Below are 25,404 nucleotides of genomic sequence, written 5' to 3' on the forward strand. Positions count from 1 at the left end.
AGACGACCATAATTATATTTATCCAATGAAAATTGTAAAAACGACAACAACAAAACATCTGAGGCTTATAAGAAAAATAGGCCAGCTTTTCAGAGTTTCAATTGAGCAAAATGTCAGTGACATACAGTAGCATACAAAAAATGAAGCCATCAGCAAATAGAACAAGGTCAGCTGCTGCTTCACATCACGTATATATTGGGCTCATGGTATTTCACAAAAAAGGCATTTTCTGAGACAATAGCCTGACCTCAAAACAGAGATGCACCATAGAGATGTCTTGTGAGTGTACTGTACCTTGTCAGAAGCAGACAGTCTGGTCCAGGGCTTGTCAGCCCGCCTGTCGTAGTCCTGAGCTTTGGCAACCTCCACATAATCACTGAAACGAATGAGGATCTTTCTGTCCCGCAGCTCGTCTACTGTTGGCCTCTGGTTAAGCTGGGAAAATTAAAAACAGATGAGAATGGTGCTAGAAGAGATTGCTGTAAAGTCAAACCTGTTATATAATTTAAATAAAAAAAGAAGTGATGGTAAAACTAATAACAAATATAGAGAAGAATTTAAACTATATATTAAGGTTTGAACTATACCAGAATCAAGTTTGAGGTTTAAACTATAACATTTAAAAGGCAGATGCTATATATAGTTGCCGACAGGTGCGTAGGACAAAAGGATGGTCCAACTGCATACAATGAAAAAGGCCCTGCACACTGTCTAGTACTTCAAAAAAGTATTATACCAAACAACATTTAGGTCTAGACAGTGTGTTATCATTCACCTTTATCATTGTATGAGGTTTGAACTATACCAGAATCCTTAATGAGGTTTGAACTATACCAAATGCCAGGGTGTAGTATGAGGTCTGAACTATACCAGAATGTATATTGAGGTTTCAACAATACAAATTGTGTTTAGAGGTTTGAACTATAACAGAATGTATTTTGAGGTTAGAACTATGGTATATCAGCCTGCATATTGAGGTTTGAACTTTGAACTATCAGGCTGTATGAGGTTTGAAGTTTGAACTATACCAGGCTCTATATTGAGGTTTTAAGCATACCAGGCTGCATATTGAGGTTTATATTGAGTTTTACAAGGCTGTATGTACATTGAGGTTTGAACTCTACTTAGCTATATATTGAGGTTTGGATGTGTTTCATGCAATGTGTGCATGTGTTTCAGAGCATTTGAGTTGCAGCTTCAGTGGCCCAGTGTAAATGTGCATGTCTGGGTCAAATGTCTGGGTCACAACTCACAAGTCATTGAATTGCAAGGATTCACACAGTAATCCTTACCTTTCTATTGAGCCGCTGTTTGATCTCTCTCCTCTCCTCCTGTTCACTCTGGTCATTTCTTTCTATAACATAAAGTGTAAAGCCACATATCAGAAAATCGGAAATGAGAGAAGGGTGTTCATGTCTCTCTACTCAGAAATGCAGCAGCATACCATCCAATTTTTCTGGAGTACGAGTACATTTCAATGGTGATGCAGAAATGAAAGTAGTTTAACACACACAGAACACTTATACAATCTACTGCATCCTGTCGCAAGTCAAAAAGATTTGAAGCTGGGACAGCGAATAGCAAACACTGAATCCAGTCTATGATGATCTATGCCAATGCATCCCCTCCGCTCTCTCTGTACTAAATACTTTGAACAGGTGGATTGGAACTATGGTCAGGACACTTGGGTTGGCTTCAAGCCTGCCTCTGTGTGTGTGTGTGTGTGTGTGTGTGTGTGTGTGTGTGTGTGTGTGTGTGTGTGTGTGTGTGTGTGTGTGTGTGTGTGTGTGTGTGTGTGTGTGTGTGTGTGTGTGTGTGTGTGTGTGTGTGTGTGTGTGTGTGTGTGTGTGTGTGTGTCTATCATAGAAGGAAGCATGAGAGGAGTCCAAGCCGCTTCGGGAGTTTCCCCGGTTGGACGTAGCGCGTGGTAGGAACATTATTCCAACCAGATAAATGTTATGTCATTAAGTTCTTCCACTGCCTGTGCTTCTGAGTTATGAATGTAAAGGAATGTAACACATCATGGATCCACATTTTTATTTGTATTCCTTGACTGCAGCTCAGACTACTATTGTCCTAATAGCAATGGAACCTAAATAATGTTTGTTCTTTTGCGTGCACATGTGACAGCTAAAGATGAAAATAGACAGCTGCTCTGGGTCAGACCGACAGGTGCAATGTCTGAAGTTGGAGTCATAAGAGCTACAAAAAGCCAACAAATAGCTTTCGAGCTTCTTAAATGATTCTGAAGAAGTCACAGTAAAAGCAATCTCAGAACCCATATCTCGAGAGACTACAGTAAAAGTGACATGATCACTCGTGAAGTTGACTGTGCTCAGTCAGTGCACGTGCTGCATTCTAGATTTGACTTTGTGGCTTTGTGGATGTGAAGTGTCATGAATAGGATTCGGCCGAGCATGGGGTTAAATTTGTTCTACTGCTATGCCACCAAAATGTGGAATGCCCTCCTTCCAAACTGCCATAAAAGAGCACCTGTCTGCAATTTTTAACTGGTCCTAGAAAAGTCTAAACTTGACATCTTGAAATGACCCCCAACCCACCTCCTTAAGTTTATTGTTATTAGTGTTGATGATGTCTTGTATAACCTATTATTTTATATTATTGTACTGTCTATGTCGTTAATATTTTGATGAATTTAATACACAGGTCCACAATGGAAACAATTCCTTTGCAGCTTTTTTGTGTTATATGTATATCCTAATCATACTACCACTGTAGCCTACTATGCAAACAGTTAATAAAGTATTCAATCAATGAAAATAAAATAAAAACAATTTGCTGATCTTTGACATTCAAAGAACGCCATAGGCCTACGTTGGTGCTAACCAATCACAGTAGAGCTACGCTTGGATGTGAACCCATATGATGATCGAGATGAAATCTACGTGAAATATCTAAAATTATAAAGGCTATTTACTTTTATTTTATTTATTTACTTTTGGCCAACCAACTCTGAAACTTCGGACTATGCCAATAATATCGACGATTAAAATAAATAGTCAGTACTCACGCTTCAAGATGTTTCGACTCTCAAGTTCTTCTGGGGCTGGCCTCTGGCTGAGTCTCCTACGAAAAAACACCAAGATTACGTTCTGGACCATTTTGATCCAATTTCACTCCCGCCAAAGTCACTGCACAGTCTTTCAATAGTGCTCACATAAATGTGTAGAGCACCACGATCTACACATGTTACATGGAAACAATCCCACGTCCCATCTTGAGGGCAAAAACAAAAACCGTCTTCTTTTACTAAATCGAGGGCACCACCTCATCGGGGACAAAATTAAGTTGCGCGTTTATCACGCGTCGCGTCCGTATATCATTGAAACCATCATCACGCCGACAAGGTACTGGAAAGTTGGATGAACAAAAGCGTGAACGATCCCAGTAGAGTAGTACAGTGCAAGTGAGAATCATCAGCGAGCGCGTCCGTTGCTGATGCTGTGCACTGCCGCGCGATGTACAGTAGGGCTACTGTAGTGTAGTAGTCTGTTCTGTTGTTCTGCCTCGCAACCTGATGAGAGGAGAGTGCTGCTAGCTGGAGAGGAGAGCCTGACGTCCTGCTCTTTGTTTTCATACGACATGCATAATTTCTGAAGGGGTGGCGCCGAGGAGGAGATTCCCTCCCTTAGCACGCGCATTCTAAACTGATGCATAGACTATAGTCTAGGATCAATAATAAATACATGTTACAATTACAACTGTATACTACATCAGCATATAGTCGTTGAGATGGCATATTGAAGGTTGTCATACTATTTTCATATAATGGAACAGCTGTATAATTTACAATATTGTATGATTGATTTGGAAATGCCTAACAAATATAACATGAATTAAATAATTGATACATAATCAAATGTGCACAATTCAAATCTGACATTCTTCCAAATAAAGCACAGTAGCCAAAACAACATTAGTGGGGTGCTGTAGGCCTGCTGTTATGGCAAAAATACACATAAATTCTCTGCATGCCACAGCATCTTAAATCTAAGATTCCATAGATGACTTTCCAAGATTAATGCCTTCCCTACCCCCAACATACAAACTGTCTAGGAAACCAAGCTATTTTTTAGCAAAAGGCCGATGCACACCTCAAGGCTATTGACAGGTGCGTAGGGCAATAAAGCATACTTAAAAGGGTATCTTTGAAAACAAAGAAGGGTCCCGCACACTGTCAGAAAACTTGCCAAAAATGTTGCTCTTGCAAGGAAACCAAGTTAGCCATGCAGCTGTTAAGATGCAAAACAAAGACCACACTTCGAACATGTGTGCCAGCTACTTCTAAAAACAAGAAACGACACACCAAGCCTCCCCTAAAAGCCTGTTTTCTAAATCGACCAGCAATAAGGGGTAATTGTATTTGTACCCATGTACCCTGCCAGCTCGACATCATTAGACACCCCCCACAGCTGACTGGGGAGAGGACCAACATTAGACACCCCCCACAGCTGACTGGGGAGAGGACCAACATGCCTGGCTCCTCATCCTGTGTCCAGACATGGCTCAGTCGCCTCACCTTTTTAGCTGAAAGTGCTGGCTGCGAAAGAATCACTGTCTTGGAAAGAGACAGCTTTGTGGATTTAAAAAAAATCTATTTTGGGTAAGCTCCGCCTTTTATAAACATTGCTGCCTTCAGCACAGTATAGTGCACAGGTGCATTCTAGCAACTTGGAATGTGAGCTCAGAGCATGGGGAAATGTAATGATAAGGATAAGGAAACCATGTCCTATAGTGAAGTGATGTATTATGTCTCTTACAATGAATTTACTCTTCCAAAATCACAAAGATGCATCTTGTCATCAGAGGGTTAGGTTAACATACTGTAGAACATTCCAACGTTAGCTGTACATTGCTGATTGTCAACAGTCATTATGTATTATATTATGCAAACATCAGACCTCCATCTGAAGCACCACAACAGCACAGCAGCATCACTCATTGCAGGGCCTCTGTGATCCAGAAAATCTGTGATATCGTCCTTTATTTTGTGCTCTATAATTTGTAAAAGTTGGATATCTATGGTATATCACTAGTACAGTTCATCAATAATGACATCTCTATAATACCTTTGAAACGTTTTAAGCCACTAGATTTCTAATTTATCTTTCAAATGAGAAAAGATGGATTGCACATGTCACACATATAATACAATATAATTCTATTATCCTGCGACAGCTTCTACTGACTGACACCACATGAGGGCTTAAGAAACATGACCACTCAGAATACATAGCTGAGTAAGTTGAATTGATGTGTGAAACATGACATATGTATTAGAAGAAGGAATCTGTAGAATGTACACTGGGTGACAACTGGGACTACCTCTTTCCCAGATCTTTCTACCTGATGGGTGTGGTTACATGCTTAAACCTAACCCTAAGCCTAACCTTAACCTCACAAACATTATGCCTAACCCTAACCTTAACCCTCACTCACAGAATAACAATCTCAAAACCACGGCCATCGAGTAGAAAGGTCCGGAAAAGAGTGTGACAACTGTGACAACTAGGTCAACAAAACTCCCGAACCAGTAACAGTATCCAATTTCTACAAGTTCAATCTGGGAGAGGCTGCTCAGGCTGGTTGTCACAAGGTCATACAATTTCATAACCACCCTCCCAGAACCTTACCCTGCCTTAACCACACTAAACCTATGCTTAAACTTAACCATTTCTAACCGAATGGCAGAAACACAATCATTTTAACCACATACTTGCAGATGTTTGGGTTGTGTATATATGCCATGATGATGGCATGATGTAACTCCAAAGGTGGGCAAGAAATCAAAAATAGTTGCTCCATTGATTAGAAATTGATAATTCAAAATAGGCTCCTCGTTGACCTGACCAGTACAGTTTTGTTTTGAAATACAAATGTCCATATCTGAATTTACAGTAGGTTGACTCTGCCTGGCTCTGGCTGTTTGGGCAATGCATTGAGGGTATGATGCCAATACCAGAAACACATCATATCAAAGGTACTTATAATGGACAGACTGCACTGTACAAACAAAATAATATCCAATGGGCCACCAGACTGGAGGGGTGTCAGAGCATTTTTGTTTGGTCATACAGTTCCTTATTCCCAGCCTTCTACAGTCATTTACTCCTCTTGAGTACTCATCAACTGCTTGGCGAGATGTAAAAGTTCCTCATTTGTTGGACAACTCACAAGTATGTCAAAGCGATGTGCACACTGTAATAGCAGGGGCTGATGGGAATGTCAGCAGAGGAAAACGGGATGAGTCAGGAGCCACGGGGTGGACAGTGGCGTGCTATTGCCCACTGATGTGGAACCTAAAGCCTAGCTCTATCTATACAGTAGCAAGGTCTGAGGGTGGCAGTGCTGCTATGGCTGAATGCATTGTCTAAATGAGCCGGAGGGCAGCAGAGTTGCCAGGAAAAATTAAAGGAATCCTTTTTGTGTTTATGTAACTTAGACAAAGTGCAGATCTGACATCAGGTCTTGGGTGTTTGAATGTTGACCTGAATGTCTCTTGTTACTCGAACATGGACCTGAAAGATGGAGTGCACATGCATGGGTGCATTTTGATGAAAGAACACAGGCATGGGCATTCATTTTCCACATCAAACAACACCTAGCATCAGTCAAATTACAAAAAAAAAAAAAAACTCTATAAGTCGCTCATGGCCCGATGAAAATATCCATGCACCGTACATCTACCTTGTTCAAAGGCACAGATGAATGGTTCACATTCAAAGACAGACTTGAAGCCTGCTTTATATAGCCTGTAAAACAAGTATCAATCGTTTATCTAGGCTCCAAGGCTCTGACCTTTACTGCATGTCCACAGATCACGGAGGGGGGCATGTCTGGCTATAGACAGTCCACTGTGAGCACAGCATGGTGGCAGCTTCAAACAGCCCAGTCCTGGTAAGAGCAGTTTAGATTGTAGTTCTGTAGCTATAACTTTTCAATACAATAGAAATGTTTCAAATTAATTAAATCATAAATTAATATAATTGGAAAATAATTCATTGTTGGAGCATTGAAGGTCAAGTTTACGGGTGGCACTTCCAATTTTAATGTGAATCCGTGTTCTATTGTGAAGACATGAGAGAAACGGACATACGATTTCCCAATGGTTTATGTGTCTCGAGAGCTCACTCTCAAAGGCTATAGAAAAACTCTGTCAACCTTAGAAATCTTCAAAGTAGCCTATACACTATCGTCCATTAGTCCTACCTGCAACACTGTGCATCTGAGTACGAGTTCATCATATGAATGCAACCATATCATCCCATCATGATGATAAATCAACCCATCTGGTTTCCATAATAACCTTTCTTTACTGTGTGGCGTCCAACATATGTACGGGTAATCAATTAAACTATTGTGAAAGACACATTTTGGGGATATACTGTAGCCTGGACAAACTATTCTTGGTCATGTAGTGTGATCATTGGTTGTCAAATCCCGAATGGTGCAGGAATAGTTATAAAGGGGAGTAACGTCACAACTTTCACTGGGTGGGTGCAGAGACCTTGTGACATTTGATGTTTCAATTAGAGGGTACTAGCTTAGTAGCTGGTAGATCTTTAGAAATAAAAGTGATTGTGTGCAGTTAATTACTGCATGTGTGGGCCATGGGCGGCACGTAGTGGAGACAGCCTGCAATTAGAAGGATTTTGGATCAGACCATATATGCACAACCAGTGACATCCGGTGCTTACGTACGTCCAACTGCTTTACAATATCTGCCAACTCCAACCCTATAATTGGGTTGAGGCCTGGTTTTGATGCTGCTCTCCATACTGTAGGTTCAAATATAGGGCGGAAGGGAGTGGGGGCCTTAATTTGCATGTGATCATATAGACACAAATAGCACATGTCGTCATCATAATGTGAACCCTTATTTAAACAGGGTTGTTCACCAAGATCCCATGGAGGAGTTTATTCATATTTATACAATGATGTTCACTATGGGCCTGGGCTGTGGCTCAGCGGTCCAGGCACCTTGGCTGGTAATCCAGTCTGGCAGTGTGCCGCGGGTTTGACTCCCGATCCCGACGGCCTTTACTGCATGTCACGCCCCATCTCTTTCCCCATTTCCTGTCAGCCTACTGTCTGTCCCTCCATAAAAAAAATATATATATAAAATAAAGGCGAAAGCCACAAAAAAAAATATGATGTTCTCTATGTTATGTATTATCTAAGAACCTTCCAGTAGAATCATGGGTCTTCAATCTACAATCTTGTTGGTCACGAGGAGTGGGAAAAAACTGCTGCTTAACCTTTCCCGGTTACAATTTAGCAGACGCTCTTAATCCAGAGCGATTTACAGTAAGCAAGAACAACACAAAGGGCTGGACTGAGACAAAAATTCAGCCCGGACATTTTTGCGGAATTTGGCCCAGACTGGCCCACCACAACCAGCGCGCAGATACTCTACTGACTTTTCGGGTCGAGGCCCATACAAATACTTGAAATACAAGTCCTTAACACCACCACATTTACAGTACAACATAAATGATACACAACCAACAGACAACTAATTTAACATTGGCCCAGACCGGCCCACCAGAGGGTCGGCCCACCAGGCATATGCCTGGTACGTCCTGTGGCCAGTCCACCCCTAAGGTAACACATCAAATACATAGAAATAATCTATACTCTATAGCAGGGGTGGTGCCCAAAAGGTAGATCGCGATCTACCAGTAGATCACAAAAGGCTGCAGGTAGATCACATGACATGCCCCTAAAAAAAGAAAAAGAAAATGCCACTTGATTTAAGGTGACTTGATTGGTTGACATAAAAAGGACCTCTCAGCTCAAACCCACAATGAAATTTGTATGGTTTTCAAGAGTGTTGTACACAAACGGCAGTAGCATTACAAAGTTACATACAAAAAACAAACGTTTGTCTATATGCAACACCAACGCCGCTATTCTAAAGCCCCCCCAGGAACATTTTTAAACTATTTTCTGCAATGGGATAATATTTGCTCCCAATGGGATAATAAAGCTCCCAAGTCAAAAAGTGTGGGCACCCCTGCTCTATAGGATCATAAGTAAACTAAGCGGCGGTGGCTCAGGGGTAGAGTGACTGGATGGTAACCGCAATGTTGCCAGTTCGATCCCAGGCTCCTCCAGAGTTAGTGTCGAAGTGTCCTTGAGCAAGACACTGAACCCCTAATTGCTCCTGATGTGCTGGTTGGTGCCTTGCATGGTTTCTGCCGCCATCGGTGTGTGAATGGGTGAATGTAATGCACAATCTATGTAAAGCACCTTGGATAAAGGCGCTACATAAATGCACCATTTACCATTTTAACCTAACATCTGTGTAACGATAGAATACCTGTACAATTAAGTAAACTCTATAGAATACTATGTCTACATATAATATGCTATCTGAATCAAATCAGCAACTTTGCTGTAACAAACTGGTTTCTCTTACCATTAGGATACTGCTGGCTGAGTTAGGTATAGAAGTAGTCTAGTAAAGTTGATGGAAAATACAGATCTTAGTTTGCAGTTATGGGGATCAAACATTAATGAGCAAACATTGACCAACAGACTATTAAAAGCAGCATCACAACTTTCATTATGAAAGCTATTAATCATCTAATACTATGAATGTGCTCTGCTCTTATCCTAATTGAGTGATGGGTCTAGATGTTGTTACACCAATCACTTCACTGGCTGAGTTCGCTTGCTGGTACATAAAGAAAGAGGGAGGGAAGGAAGCCCAAATGATAAAATGCCATCATCATAGTGAAACAGGTTACAGAAACTGTCACAAACCACACATATTATTCCCCTTAAAGATAATTTAAAGTTAATTTCCGCTTTATTGGAGTAGAGACTGAATGGATGGGAGTGTATACGAATGACAATAAGGCGGCTGACTCTGAATCCTCATCATTTCTCTAGCCCACTGAACCATTAATCGTGCCAATGCCGAATGTCTAACTACTAATGATGGATTCTTACAGTCAACTGCTGAGTGTCCATTTCAACGCAGGGATATTTATAGGGGCCCCAGAAGAGAAGCCGTATGTGGGTGCTTGTTCTCTCGCTTCAGTTTCACACACTGCTATAGTGTCAGCAGAAAACGCCACAAATATCCAATTATTGGGTTCTCTGTGGCTCAGTGGTCTGAAGCACATACTTTGCTTTCCTTCCACTCTCTCTCTCCTCTTTTGCATGTCACTTGCCTTCTACATACTACTCACATAATTATATCCAATACAGCACCAATATGCCCAAAAAGGCATTTAAAAGCCACCTAATTATCCTCCTCTCACACTGCCAGATTTACTAACGGGTGACAGGGTGAGTGGCCTATCATGTATAACTCAAGTCAACTTCACAAATACACCAAAACTTAATCCGAATCCGTAGGAATTTTGGGGGACTCATGCCGTAATGTACTGTATATGTTTATCAAAAGGTGCATGCTGATTACCCAGTCCTACTCAGTCCACACACATGCTTGTCATAACTGTTAACTGTTATAATAATTGACTGGGTCTACAGGCAGAGGAAGACAAAGAGGTACAGATGACAGTGTAGTGTGTAGATGCCTGCAGTAAGCTCTCTTACAAGAGCCCTGCTGGGGAGTGGGTTTTGTTCCAACTGAGGGGATGGCACAGTCTCTCTTTTGACAGAGGGAGGGAGGCAGCAGAGGTAGCTGGGGTTAGTGACGTACATAAGCCATTGATTATGGCTGGCGCTGCAGTATATCACTGATGAAATAGCTAAATATAGAAATAGAGGGTTTCCTTTCCCTACCCTATCCCAAGCCAACCCGCTGCTCTGCATTCTGCGGCAGCAGGTGAAGTGATATAAATCAATGCAGCATGCTGTGTTGTTCCATGATTGCTTCACAGCCCATATGGCAAATACAGTCACCATGAAAACAAAGACATTTGCAGCAGTATTGTTAGCATAATATGATGCTTATCTACTTGAACACTAGCATCCCTATTTTGCAGAGGAGGAGCCGATCTACAAGCACACAACGTGTCTCTACACAATGAGGGGTTTTTTTAATACCTGAAAAAATACCTGTATAATACTGACAATTGGATGTATGTATACAATTTTCTTCTTTAAAATATGGTACCTGTTATAGGAGATCAATATTGAATATTTATTTGTTTCAAATATGCATATTTACTGTATGGGGTGTTGTTGTTTTTCTTTCTTTCTTTATTTTATATATAGAAGAAACATGTGTTTTCAGTGTTTTCAATAGAAAAATCACACCCGTGTGAAGTGAGGGGCGCTCTTATACATACATCATCATCATTTGCTCAGACACGACGTTAATTCTCCATTCATTGTCAATGGCATTTAGTGTTTGTGTTAGGACAAAATAGCTGATTTGCTTGTCCACATATGATGTAAATTCTCCATTCATTCATTGTCAATGGCATTTAATGTTTGTGTCGGGACAAAAATCTACACTATAGCTGAATATAGGAGGGGCTAGCACCCCTCAAAAAATGACACCATCGTACAAGTTGCACCATATTCTAAATTCCATGTGTCTTTTGTTTTTGGAATCAATGTACTTTGTTAACAACAGCTGTTCAATGCACAGCATGACACATGCAGCCCTGCAGGCTGTCCTGTTCCAACGTAGCACAAATACACTACATTGTGAGGTCCTCAGCAGGACACAGCGTTCTATGCAGGAACATAACAGACAGTGGCCTTGTGGTTAGAGTGTCCACCCTGAAACTGGGAGGTTGGGGTTCGATCCCCGGCCGGGTCATACCAAAGACTGTACAAATGGGACCCAATGCCTCCCTGCTTAGCACTCAGCATCAAAGGGTTGGATTGGGGGGTCAAATCTACTAATCAAATGATTCCCGAGCTCACCGCTCCTTGGCTGCGGCTCACCGCTCCAAGAGATGGGTCAAATGCGGAGAACCAATTTCACTGTGGTAACGTGTGTGACAAATCATATGACTTTGACTTTGACTTGAACATAACTCTGATGAATTCAGTGGGATTCATACAATGCAAGAACAAAATGGACAAACAAAATTTTGGTTCGCCAAGAGGGGTGAGAGAAAGGGGGAGGCGAGGGGGGGGGGGGGGGGGGGGGTCAGGCCAGTTATTTAAGTGTGCAACAGGTAATCAAACTAACCGATTTTAATCCATTATATGAAAAATAAATAGTTTAATAAAATGATACATTTTGGGTAAAGAATTAATACAAATGGGGGGGGGGGGGGGGGGGTCTTTATAAAGGTGTTCAGAACATTTTCTAAATATAAAGTATGGCTTAAGTGGTTAATCAGACTAATCCATTTAGTTTGATTATTTGATTATTTGAAGTTTCGGATGGATTCGTTGGTATATGATCAAGAAAACAAAACAAGAAAACAACAACAAAATGATCTTAATCTCGGTTATTTGATTACAAAGTAATCAATTGAATAATCACTAAGAAAATAATGGATAGTTGCAGCCCTCCGGCCATCCTCTCCTACAGACCACTACAGTGAGGACTGGGAATGCCACTGGTACACATGGCGCTGTCATCATTCCTACAGACCACTACAGAGTAGGTCTGGGAGTGCCACTGGTATACATGGTGCTGTCATCATTCCTACAGACCACTACAGAGTAGGTCTGGGAGTGCCACTGGTGCACATGGCGCTGTCATCTAAGTAAGACCTCAGCTGCAGGCCTCAGCTGTCTCCTCCTGCTAGGAGCATGTTTACTGACCATCAGTCAGCTATGCAGCCGGAGCCCTGCAGCTCCTCTGACACCTGTGCTGCCGCCTGCAGAGAGCAGAGACATGCACAGCCACAGAGTCCTGTCAACAGCACCATGCAGCTTCACCTCAAGCTTTACTACTCCTGTTCCTTTCTTTTTATTTATTTACATGTTACCTTATTTAATTCTTTTTTCTCATACACACTACAATAAAATACAATAATTCTAGTGCCTGCAATGTTTCAACTGTGTTGTATGCAACAATAATGGCTTAATTAAGGGATATTTCACTTTCAAAGAAAAAACTAATGGAAAAATCATGGCCCACTCACACATTAGAATGTTCTTCTAAAGGGTGAGGGGCTGTGATGATTTTCATTACCTTTTCATTTATTTTTCATATATTTTTGTATATGTTTATTTTATTTGAACGTGAAATTATCCCTTTAATTAACTTTAATTCAGCTATTTCAATGCTTTGCTCTAGCTGGAGAATACATGACACTATTGTGCGGTGTCGTTGTAGATTCAGATAAACAGACATGTGTCTCTGGCCTTTGTCCTGACCTGATGTACCAGCTAGCCAGTGCATACAGTACCTACCATAATAACCCAGCACACTACAGTGTCACACTTTCCCCTCATGACACCCCATCGATTATTTCCTGTGCCCGACGCTGCCCGTTATGTAAGACTGAAGAGGAGTTCATTGCATGGGTAGAAACCTCACATGTCCAAAACCTTTACTTTTCAGAAAATAGAAAAAGAAACCGTGTTCCAATTGATCCAAACTAGTTCTTATTTAGTCACAGGCTCTTGTTAATTTACCTCTCATTGGTGAAATATTTATAAAACCCACAGACAGACTTAACCACTTTCACGTTTACTATAGTTTCACTTAATAAAAGTGAAAATATATAAAATAAATAGCAGACATACAAGCTAAAGCTCACGTTGAGTGTTTTGTCAACATAGATCAACAAATGTGAGTAGTACACGTGGAAGCTCACATAGAAAGAGGTGTGTCTGGAAAACCTTGGTTATGTACAGACACACACACACACACACACACACACACACACACACACACACACACGCACACGCACGTGCACGTGCACGCGCACGCACACGCACACACTCACACACGCACGCACGCACACACGCACGCACGCACACATACGCACGCACACAGTCACACACACACACACACACACACACACACACACACACACACACACACACACACACACACACACACACTCACACTCACACTCACGCACGCACACACGCACGCACGCACACACACGCATACGCACAGCTGGCCTGCTACTTGTGTTATTCAGATTGGCACACAGCTGTTGAATGCCCTGGGTAGGGTTGCACATGGGGAGGCACGATCACGATGCTAGACTCAAAGATCCTCACAGTCTCTTTGAACAGACTGACTTAGCTCTCACACCATCTGTTAAATTACTAAAACAACAAAGCCTCATCTGCCCTTTGCAAATGATCTACGGTTCTTTGAACAATCTCTCCCATGCTGTAATCTCACTCCGATGTCTTTATCTCTTCAATTAGCAGCCTTAACCTGAGATCACACTAATCACGCACAAATACAGTGAAAGTGTGTGCAGGAATTGTGATAACCACAGTACCAACTAGAACTGCACTCTGTCGAGTGCCTACTTGCTTGTTGCACACAAGTAGGCCATAAATGGCCTACTAGTGCGCAAGCAGAGCGTGCAAGTACTGTAGACCGCTACAAACTTTCAAATCTCAGCCTCTCTGTGAAAGAACGTTTGCCATATTGAATTATTAGGTTTATGTTTCAGTGTCCACCCGACACTGAAACATGTCATCGTTACGTCACCATCGATAACCAATTATACCCTGGCATTGGTACATATATTCATCACGTAATATGCTCATATGTCCATATATGTGTACATGTCTATATGTATGTATATATAGTTTTCTGAGTGGTTGGTGGTATAATGTGATCAGCTGGGTGGTTTGATGCGTATGTACTTGACACTGAAACATATCATCATTACGTCACCATCGTCAACCAATTATACCGTTGCGTTGGTACATAATCTTCATCACGATTCACGGAAAGCATACCTGCACGGTCAGCTTCCGTATGTCCGTATGACATCATATCACGTACATTCTAAGGGACATTGGTACATATCTTCATCACGTCATGGGACATATGCTTCGTAGCAATGACGGAAACATACCTGCACGGTCAGCTTGGGGCCAGCATATGACGTCATAACATGTGATATGTGGCATGATTATATCTTTCTAAACTAAACTATCTTTACACCTGGGAAAAACTGAATCCATTATCTTTGGATCAAATAGTAATCTCAGCAAGGCAGGTGGCTTCTTGGTTAGAGTGGGTCACAATATTAACACACAAAAAGATGAAATGACCTACCTAGGTCCCATCCTGGAGGCAAAACAAAACCAAGTCAAATCAACTAATCAAATGATTCCAGAGACATTTCACTGAGGTAACGTGTGTGACAAATCGTCCGACTTTGACTTCGGCTCAAACAAGGGACTAAATTCATTTCACTGCTATGCCACCAACAGCCATTAAGACATGTGAATCCCTTGACTCTTCAAAAACCGCTCTCAAAGGGCACCTACGGACGTCTGCAATTCGAAACGATATGGCCCCCGTAAAGTCTGAGAACCCCCCCACCCCCTTTTCCCCTTACTGTATATTTTCTTCCCTTTTTGAGTGGTGCAAACCACTCCAACAACCAGCTTTGTCTGTATGTTTGTGTACCTGTGTACGTGTCCGTGTACCTGTGTACGTGTCCGTGCACAGGTGAGCATGGTTACCATGGTCACTGACATTACGTCAGACCACAGCTGATCAGGCTATATAAGACCTTGCACCACTCAGTTCACACGGGTGTGATCTTTTACTTTCTTTATATGATTTCCTGTTTTTTGAGGGGCGTGCCGCGCTAGCCCCTCCTATATCCAGCTTTTATTGTATCTTCACAAACTTGGTCCTACAAAAACATTAAATTCCCATTGACAATGAATGGAGAATTTTACGTCATAGTGTCTGAGCAAATAGGTATAGTGTCTATTTTACGTCATGATGATGTACGACTATAAGAGCGCCCCTCACTTCACACGGGTGTGATTTTTGTTATAGAAGTGTATATTTGTACGTCTCTAAATGTTCTGATGAATTGAAAATGGTGGACCCTGTTGTAAACAAGTGTAATGCTTTAGACGGCGGCGATCCGAGCACTCAAAAGGTTAAAAATAAGGAGAAGGTGGATAAAAATAGATGTACTAGATGTTTCGACTCTAAACTTGCCCTGATGACGTTTAGAGTCGAAACATGTCGGCCTCTTTTAACTTTTATAAATTAAGTACATCTATTTTTATCCACCCTCTCCTCATTTTAATGCCTGAAATCCTATTTCAGTACAGACAGCTTGTGGCCAATTTAGATTGGACAATTTTCCTTATTTAAGATCACTGTTGCTGTGTTATGGGAATGCATTTTATATTGTATTTTAATGCATTTGTGTATATTGGCTGCCAGTGTGCCAAAGGCAAATTTCCATTTTATGCTAAATTGAATGACAAAAAAAGTTGTATTTCTTTCTCTAAGGTGTAACTGTAAAAAGAAAAAAAAGGGTCAACCTCAAAGCCCTAACCCACAATGCACAGTAAGGTGTGAATGACTTGGTAACTGAGGTATACGTCAACCACACAAAGGTATGACAAGTGCACATGTTAATGATCTACAGAGGGAAAGAATGAAAGAGGCATGCTCTACTTAAACTACATTTTAAATGGGTGCGAAAATTAGTTGTTATTATTTATTATTAATAATAACTAATTCATTTGATCACAATGCTGATTTCTTATGGAATACTAGTGTGCTAGAGTTAACTCTGCTTTTTGTACTATTTTGACACCTCACCTGTCGAGTGAAAAAAGCTCACATACTGGTAAATACAATTTCATTCCACTATTTCATTAGAGAAGGCCAAGAAGTTATTACAATGCTGTTGGCCAAAATGATACAGATAATACACATTAGCTATATTTTGGAGTGGCCTTGTGGTTTCCCATGAGGTCAGCTTACTCCAGGGCCAAATTAGCCATTGGGCCAATGGGGCCTTGGGCCAATGGGGCCGTGGCCCAGGGGCCATTGGCTCTCAGGGGCCCTTCTGGGAAAATGTAATGCTCTGTAATGGGTTTGAGGCCCTGAAAAAAGCTCCTGGGGACCTTCATTGGCCATTGATTTTGTTAAATTTAGGTAAAAAAATTGATAAAAACACAAAAAAGCTAGACATTTCTGCGCGCACGCGCGCTAGGGGGCCCCCAAGAAATGTACCGGCCCAGGGGCCCTTGTGGGGGTTAATCCGTCCCTGGCTTACTCCTTAGAATTGTATCTGTGTTACATTATACCACTTGGTGTTAGGACTTCTCCACTGTCAAAATGTCAACGGCAAGCAAGTTAGCATTGTGACTGTTAGGTGAAACATTCCACCTTCCACTGGGTGTTGCAAATGAAGGCCTTCCAGTATATGCTGCACTGTATTATTCAGTGAGAATGAACCCCATCTGATCGTTAATCCTATTTAATTCCCCACAATAGCACCCTCTCATCATTTACATAACATTGCAAATACGATTATGTTCTCTGGTGCATTCCTCCTCAGCCTTTCATAAAAATCCTGTTCCATATGCCAAACAAATCAGACTGCTTGACCCAAATAAGCTGTGGTGGGTTAAAATGACAACCTGACAATATCGTGATTTAGTAAGACAAGGCAATTAAAGTATCAATTGTTTAAGGAAAGCTATCCTTTTCCATCAGAGATCAGATTATTTCCATCCTTGAAATATTCATGAAGGCGGTGATATGGCCCTTACACACATGCACGCCACGCACGCACGAACGCAACGCATGCACACATGCACGTGCACGCGCACTCTTAATGAGTCTTAATGAATAAATTAAGAATCTAGTGTAGGTAACAGTAGATACCATTTCATGCAGCATACATTGTAACGTTCTGAAACAGGGAGCAAGAGATATATATGGAGTTAGAGAAAGACAGATGGGTATATGTCAACATGCAATGCATTGAAACACATGAGCCCTGTCCATTGACACCTCTTGATCCAAAAGCGAGGTTAACTGGGCGTGCTCAGCATTTTGAATACATGCCATAATAGAGCATGATATGATAAACATTGCTTATGTGTATCATACAGTAAACCTGTATGGAAGCAGATGCATTTGCATCTTTCTACACTCAGGCATTCAGGTTTTTCCTTTAACCCATTTTGGGCGTTAGCATTATGTTGTGCTTTAGCTAGTGAAAAATAGCAGATCTACAAGCTCATAGCGCGCCACCGAGTGGCGCGCTATGAACTTGTAGGTCTGCTATTTTTGAAAAATCGAAGAACGACTGACATAGAAACATATCTTTTTCAGAAAACTGTCAGGATGTAGAAGACATTTTTAGAATCTGATCAAAATGGGTTAATTCAACACCCATCTGTATGATTATTAAATGCATGTATTGATCACTATATATATAGTGTCTTGTAAATCCATATAGGCTGGGCACTGAAAAGGTGCAATATAGTGTAGAGACAATTCTCAGGTGTTTCAGGACAGGGACATTGTTAATGGTTGGTGGTAAACAGTGGTGTTCAGTAACAAAGTACATTTAATTGAGTACTACTTCGTTGTATTTTTGATATTTATGACTTTCACTCCACTATATTTTAAAGAACAATATAGTACTTTTGACTACATTTCTAGGAAGCCCTGTGCCAAATGCAGAGTGACAATAGCAGATGTACATATAGAGCTCTGCTATTTTCAATATTATTAATATATTGTTTTAAATAGTTCTGTAAAAGCTTTGCTTTTTTATGTCTAAATTTCAAGCAATGCATTCATATTGAAAAGAAAATACACTTTGTAATTTATATTTTTTGTTGGTACAAATTTGACAGAGGAACTTTCACTTGTACTTGTAGTAATATTTTACCAGTATCTATGAAGCACAGAAGTCCTGAGGACACTTCCATTACCCTGTGGAACACAGAGTTGTTTTCTCCATTCTAAATCCCATACACTCTTTTACATCACATCATGTAAGAACTGTGTTCCAAAGATAAACAAATTAGTTTGCAGATTATGTCAGGCTCTGTGTTGTTAAAACTAAATATGTTTTATGAATTCTGCGGTGGTTACTGGAAGTTGCGTTGGAAACTACAATAGGAAACCATGTGACTCACTGTCCCCAGTGAAGCACGTCACGCTACGTAAAAAACATGTTCGTTGTTTGATGAAACAACTGAGAACTGACAATGCTACTCTCCTACAGAAAGAAACAATCCAGTGCAACACAACCTGATGCTGGTTATGTGCGATGGTACGTAGTGCCGTGATCCGAATGCATGTTAAATAGAAGATGTATTCGTTGGGTCATTTTTAAGCCTGAGAACTGTTCATTTGAAGGTGGCTCTTTATTTATTTTAACTCTGTGGATAAAGTTGTACCATCAGTTGATGCTTCATTTCCCATATGAGTAAAATCACATACTGTACGTTATTTATTTTTTGGGGAACACAGTTCTTATACTCGTGACTTAGAATTTAGTACTTTGTCCACCACTGGTGGTAAAGCAACGGATGGGTTGAGATAGTGTATACATGTTGAATGATGAAACAGACATACATGGGACAGGGTGAAGATGGGGAGGGGTAGAGGGCTGAGGGCGATGAACTCGACGCGCGGACAGGTAGCTGGGTCCACACAGAGCCACTCACTTGGCCAGCTTCGTTTCGATTTGCTGACGGATCTCCTGGCGCTCCTGGTCACTGCGCACAGGGAAAATGTTGCGGTCCTCCAGCTCCTGTTTGCTGGGCCGGTTGCGGAGTTTCACGGCCAGCAGCTCTTTCTTCATTCCACTTGGAAGTGTTCCTGTTGGCGGGGTTTGTATTGTTTTGTTATTGCTGGAGCATTAGCAGCAAATTAGGGTCACCAGCAAAACATTTGTCTGCCCTGCTGAGTTTCACGGCTGAAGCTGCTAACCTCAAACTAATCGTCACACAGACGGCTTTTGTCCATTCTCACAAGATCTAAAACGAATCTTCACACAGACAGCTTTGTTTTGTCCATTCTCTTAAGATCTGAATACTAATCGCCATACAGACGACTTTTGTCCATTCTCCTAAGTTGTCATAACATCTGCCGCGTCAATTGGCCTCAATCATAGTAATGATCAAACAATCATACTAAGTTCTAGCTTCAAAGCTGTGGACATAAGAGGTTATGTAAAACAGGTAAGGCATGTTCATGTTAATGTATAGCATGTTACATATGCCATCATATTTTAGTATTTGGTATTAGGTATTAATTATAATAATCTAATCTCTAGTGAAAATATAAACACTACACTTGTCATGGGCAAGGTAACCTCAGACAGCTGTTTATGGCTGATGACCGACATGCTCGATGAATTGAATGCACAGACCACAATGAAAAGAAGCCCTTAAGCTTTTTATGTTATCCTTTTTGCCCATTGTATAATCATACCACTATACTATTTGCAAACTGTTAATAAAGTATCAAATCAATCAATCAATCAATCAATCAATCAATCAATCAATCAATCAATCAATCAAATTCACATCACTGGCCAACTGACTGGCCATGAATTAGAACTTTTCATTTTTTATCTACTCACACGATGATTATACTGGCTTTACATTAAGAGATCAGTGACTCTAATAACACATTTTGTGAATGTGTGTTACTATCAGCAGACCTACCGGAGATAACTGACTCATTCCAACTTTCCTGGTCACTGTAGTATTCATCCATGCGCCGGTTCTCCTTATTTTCGTCAGATTCCTTCTTGTTCTCTGACTCGCTGTTGGGCTCCTTCTCAGTGCTGGAGGTGCGAGAGAGACGGCCATCAACGCGCCGTTTCGGAGAAGGCCGTGCCTCCTTCCCCTGGAAGCTACAGTGACAGTGCAAAAGAAAAGCCTACTAATCAATGCTTATAGTTTCCACTTACATAGTTAAGTTCCGAATAAAGAAATCCCCTTTGTCAAGACACTTTAACTCCATAGACTTGGCATAGAAGCAGGAGAGGGGGCAGGAAGCAGGAGAGGCGGCAGGGACAGGCTGTCCTTGTAAAGCAAGGCTTTTTGGACATACAGCCTCCAGACAGAGAACCCTAAAGGGCAACATGTTAAATTAATAATGGTTTGAATCCAATATAAAAATCCTTTTAAAGTAATAATGCAATAATTAAATCCATGTCCTTGAGTACCCCTGTAGGCCTACTCATCAAGGACTCAGGAGACTTGAGCATCCTACAGTTGATTGAGGGGACAATGTGATGGTTTCATTACAATGCTACTGCATGTGTGTCTAACCCTAGTGCGGGCGCAAGACCTTAGTGCGCCTGCTCGGTGCTCAAGTCTTCCGCAAAATGCGGAAGTAGAGCATTCTTCCGGGTGCTTCAAACGCCACTGAGCAACTTTCATTGAAATGAATAGCTGGGGGCGAGGCAGTCTGAGTCTGCCCTCTAGATATATTATAACTCTGAGTGCAGTGCCTGCCGTTGAGTCGTTCCAGAACCACAGAACCGACTGATGTCCATATGGATATCCAGTTGTCCAGAGCAGCAGATCCAGCCCATATGCCTATATATGGAGATCTTCATATATGGGCATAAAAGGGACACTATAGTGTAGTAGACACAAAATGGACACTGAAAGGGAGTAAATAAGTTTCAATTGTGAATCTAACTGTCTAACAGTGGGTTATTATTCATTACCATCTGGTCTGTATATCCAAACAAAAAAAATCCCATAAACGGACAAGTAAAAATAGAATCATGTGGATCTCAGGAATCTCACTGGAATGGCTCCATATGGTCAACCTGTGATGTCAATCATCATTAGTGTACAGCGAAAACAGGAGGCGGCCTAGTATAGAGCCCTAGCGACTCTGGTCAAGTAATCAGGATTAAGTGGTTAAAACATTGTTTGGATTTTGTAGGCCTATAAATCCTCTTGCATAATCCATCTCCTCACATGAGTTTATTGCAGTTGGTGTGAGAAAAGTTAAAACCAGTTTTACCTTTATTCTTTATTTTTATTCCTCTAATTTATATAAGAATAAATATTTGAGGTTTTTCCAGAAAACTTAGGTCAGGCTTTAGAAGGCGTTTTTAGAATTGGCCTCAGTCCTAAATGGGTTGTGCATACAAATGGACACATACTGTACAGTATTATGCCTGAGAGTGCTGGTATCTTATTTTTTTTATTTGGAGCATATAGAGCCATGCACCATACAGAAGTACAGCATCTAATCCTGATATTGTTACCTGTCCTGTCTGTGTTTGGAGGCCAGGGCACGGTGCAGTTCCTCAATGATGCAGCTGGGGGGCAGCTGTGGGTGTAGCGCGAGGTGGGGGGACCCAGTGGGTGTGGAGATCCTGCCTCGCAGTAGGGAGCCCTGTGGATCTTTAGGAAGAGTGAAGTTCCTGGGCAAAGTGGCTGGGGACTTCTTTACCGGTGCCGGATGAGGGCCTGGTAAGGGAAGATTTCATATTGTGATCATACAGGTCATTTTCCCATCTTGTTATTTATATACGTAACATATCGAATGTTTGTCGGACTGACTCCTGACTTCTATAGGCAGACCGACCTTCTAGACTGCCCAGTCGGGTGAGCAGTTTGACCGGCATGATGGGTGGGGGAGGGGTGCTGGCTCGTCTCTGTGGTGGGGCTGTGGTGGTGGCCTCCTGTTTCCCCTCAGGGGCTTCCCCTTTCCCCACAGATTGGTCATTGCTCGGGACAGTTAGTGACGTGCGGTTCTTCTCTACTTCCTCGCTCTGACCTCGGTCTCCAATTGCATTGAACTTTTCTGTCAGGTCTTGTACTGAAATGACACAAAAGCACCAACTTCTTCAACCATGCCCTAATGATGAGAAGTTATGATGGTGGTTGGTGAGGTTAAGATCTGTTTCTGTGATATTTGGCTCCACCTTGAGGCCAACCAATAGAACATTACAGTTACATCAATAATATAGATACAATGTGTGATCTATATTAATTTCCATCTACTAATATTGCATTTAATAATGTTAAAATAAGACATGCAGTGTTTTTAAGTGTCTTTAATTTGTATTTGCAGTAGGTTTGCAGTGAGTGCCTGTGATGCATTAGTGACAGGAGTCATCACCATGCTGGCTTGTGGTTGACAATTTAATTTCTGCCACGGACATACAAAATGAGTGGACAATGCATTTACCAGAAACACATAATGATCTAGCCCCACAGATGTGTGTAACTCTGAGTGTTCAAATGGAACCAAATGGACCTGTAAGGGGGTCCTTGCACCACTATGCCATGGTGTCGTAAAAATGTGTCATACATATTCAGAAGAAAACCTGGAGACTTGGCAGTGGGTCTTATGATCAAAATAAGAACATTATAATGGTGTGTAAAAAAGATGTTTTTCTTCTTTTTTTTCTTCTACGAGGCCAAGTCATTGCCATGGACACATTGATGACCCCCTGATTAGTGACTAAAGTAATCACAGTAATTGTACCCGTCAAGGTCTTCAGATCACTGAGCAGTTCTTCCAGGGTGGTGGCTAGAGGGACCATGGGCTCCTCGTCTCTCTCCTCAGCGTCTGACTGTGTGGGGCTGTCTGGATCCTCAAGCCCACACGCTACATCTGATGCTAGAACACACAGTGGAAAGGGGCAAGAAATGGGTCATTATGAGTATTATGGGATAATAATAATAATAATAATAATAATAATAATAATAATAATAATAATAATAATAATAATAATAATAATAAATCTCAAAGTGCTACAATGGCATAAAAAGTAAAAGATAAATGAATGAATGAATGAATGAATGAATGAATGAATGAATGAATGAATGAATGAATGAATAAATAAATAAATAAATAAATAAATAAATAAATAAATAAATAAATAAATAAATAAATGAATAAATAAATAATGTGTGCCCTCCCTCTATGCACCTGGGTCTGGTTCCTCCATGCCCCTGCTGACGAGGTCCTCTCTGCTCTGCTGTTGTGTCCCTGCTTTCTTCTCCAGCGCTAAATGACACAAAAAACAGTTCCATTCATACCACTGTTTACACACTTTAACCAATGTTCCTCTGAGTAAATCTGCTTCTTTCTAGGGTAAGTGACATTCTTTGATTAAAAGGTTTTTAAAATAATGTGTGTGTGTGTGTGTGTGTGTGTGTGTGTGTGTGTGTGTGTGTGTGTGTGTGTGTGTGTGTGTGTGTGTGTGTGTGTGTGTGAAAAGGTCAAAGCTCTATATTCTGATAGTAATCATTACTACTATACATAATGTGTTTTTCAGGTGGGTTGGCAATTTCATCCAACCAGGAGAGAGAAACTATTTATCAGCTTGGATGTTATATTGTTCAATTTAGTTTGTCATTACTTCCAATATCACTTGTTTATTTATTATCACGTATCCTGTATGAGTTGTCTCTCCAAATTGGATGAAATTGGTATCGCGGCCTGAAAATTAATTTTCAGTTTATTAAAGAGCAGAGAGACAGTGGAGACCCGAGAATACAGTTATAATACTATAATACTATAATTCATTATAGTATTATAATTTAACAAAAGATTAACCAAATAAATCACTTACAACACCCATAACAAAATGACTCCAAATGACAGGGGTGCAACTCATTCAAGAAGCCCTGTGTGCTTCATTGAAGTGGCTATACGTCACTGAGCTTCACTCACTCGAAGTGGGCTTAAGCTTCTCGTTTTTCTTTTTCCTCCACTTCCAGGGCTTGAAGATCCGACCAATGCTGGCCAGCTTGCTGTTGTGCCGGACGGGGGGCGTGCGGACCCCTGAGACCGGGCAGCCGGAATGGAGCACCCTCTGCTGGTCCATCATGTCTACAACACGCACGCGCACACACACACACACACACACACACACACACACACACACACACACACACACACACACACACACACACACACACACACACAAAACATGTGGTTTATAGCCTAACATAACATGCATTGCACTATATCAACTGACATTCCTGGGGTCTGAATTTGCACTCCACAAGACTTGAAGACTCAAAGAATTTCTACATACAATAGTTGATATATGGCCAATTTCATGTGATGGTTAATGTGGATGTAAGCCATTGACTGTAAATGATCACATGTTGTCTAATTGAGTTGAGGTGGGAATTTATTCACCTGACTGGATACCACAATCTCAATGTATTTGTAAATGGTGCATTTATATAGCACCTTTATCCAAGGCGCTTTACAGAGATTGTCCATTACATTCACCCATTCATATATACACCGATGCCGGAGGAAACCATGCAAGGCACCAACCTGCACATCGGGAGCAATTAGGGGTTCAGAGTCTTGCTCAAGGACATTTCGACACTAACTCTGGGGGAGCCCGGGTTTGAACTGGGAACCATGCGGTTGCCATCCGGTCACTCTACCCTTGAGCCACTGCCGCCATACTAATCTACCATTTGTACTAATGGCAGACTTTGACCAAATAAGTATCAATAAGCATTCCTGTTAGCGCACTCTGACTACTTGTAGAGGAA

At 41.2% G+C, this 25,404-nt stretch overlaps 1 protein-coding gene across 1 annotated transcript in view; it reads right to left on the reverse strand.

Annotated features, from left to right (window-relative positions):
• The window catches only part of phactr3b (phosphatase and actin regulator 3b), a 49,233-nt gene that overhangs the window by 2,083 nt on the left and 21,746 nt on the right, over window positions 1-25,404 (reverse strand). The window contains exons 2-11 of the mRNA XM_079509259.1: window positions 24,560-24,718; window positions 23,813-23,890; window positions 23,366-23,500; window positions 22,460-22,693; window positions 22,137-22,341; window positions 20,569-20,759; window positions 19,564-19,717; window positions 3,032-3,087; window positions 1,293-1,354; window positions 295-435 (exon numbers count right to left, since the gene is read on the reverse strand). Of these exons, the coding sequence (XP_079365385.1) occupies window positions 295-435; window positions 1,293-1,354; window positions 3,032-3,087; window positions 19,564-19,717; window positions 20,569-20,759; window positions 22,137-22,341; window positions 22,460-22,693; window positions 23,366-23,500; window positions 23,813-23,890; window positions 24,560-24,716 (1,413 nt within the window). The 5' untranslated portion in view covers window positions 24,717-24,718. The remainder of the gene's footprint in view (window positions 1-294; window positions 436-1,292; window positions 1,355-3,031; window positions 3,088-19,563; window positions 19,718-20,568; window positions 20,760-22,136; window positions 22,342-22,459; window positions 22,694-23,365; window positions 23,501-23,812; window positions 23,891-24,559; window positions 24,719-25,404) is intronic.

This window comes from Electrona antarctica (genome assembly GCF_951216825.1).
Source record: "Electrona antarctica genome assembly, chromosome: 9".
NCBI classification, from domain to species: Eukaryota; Metazoa; Chordata; class Actinopteri; order Myctophiformes; family Myctophidae; genus Electrona; species Electrona antarctica.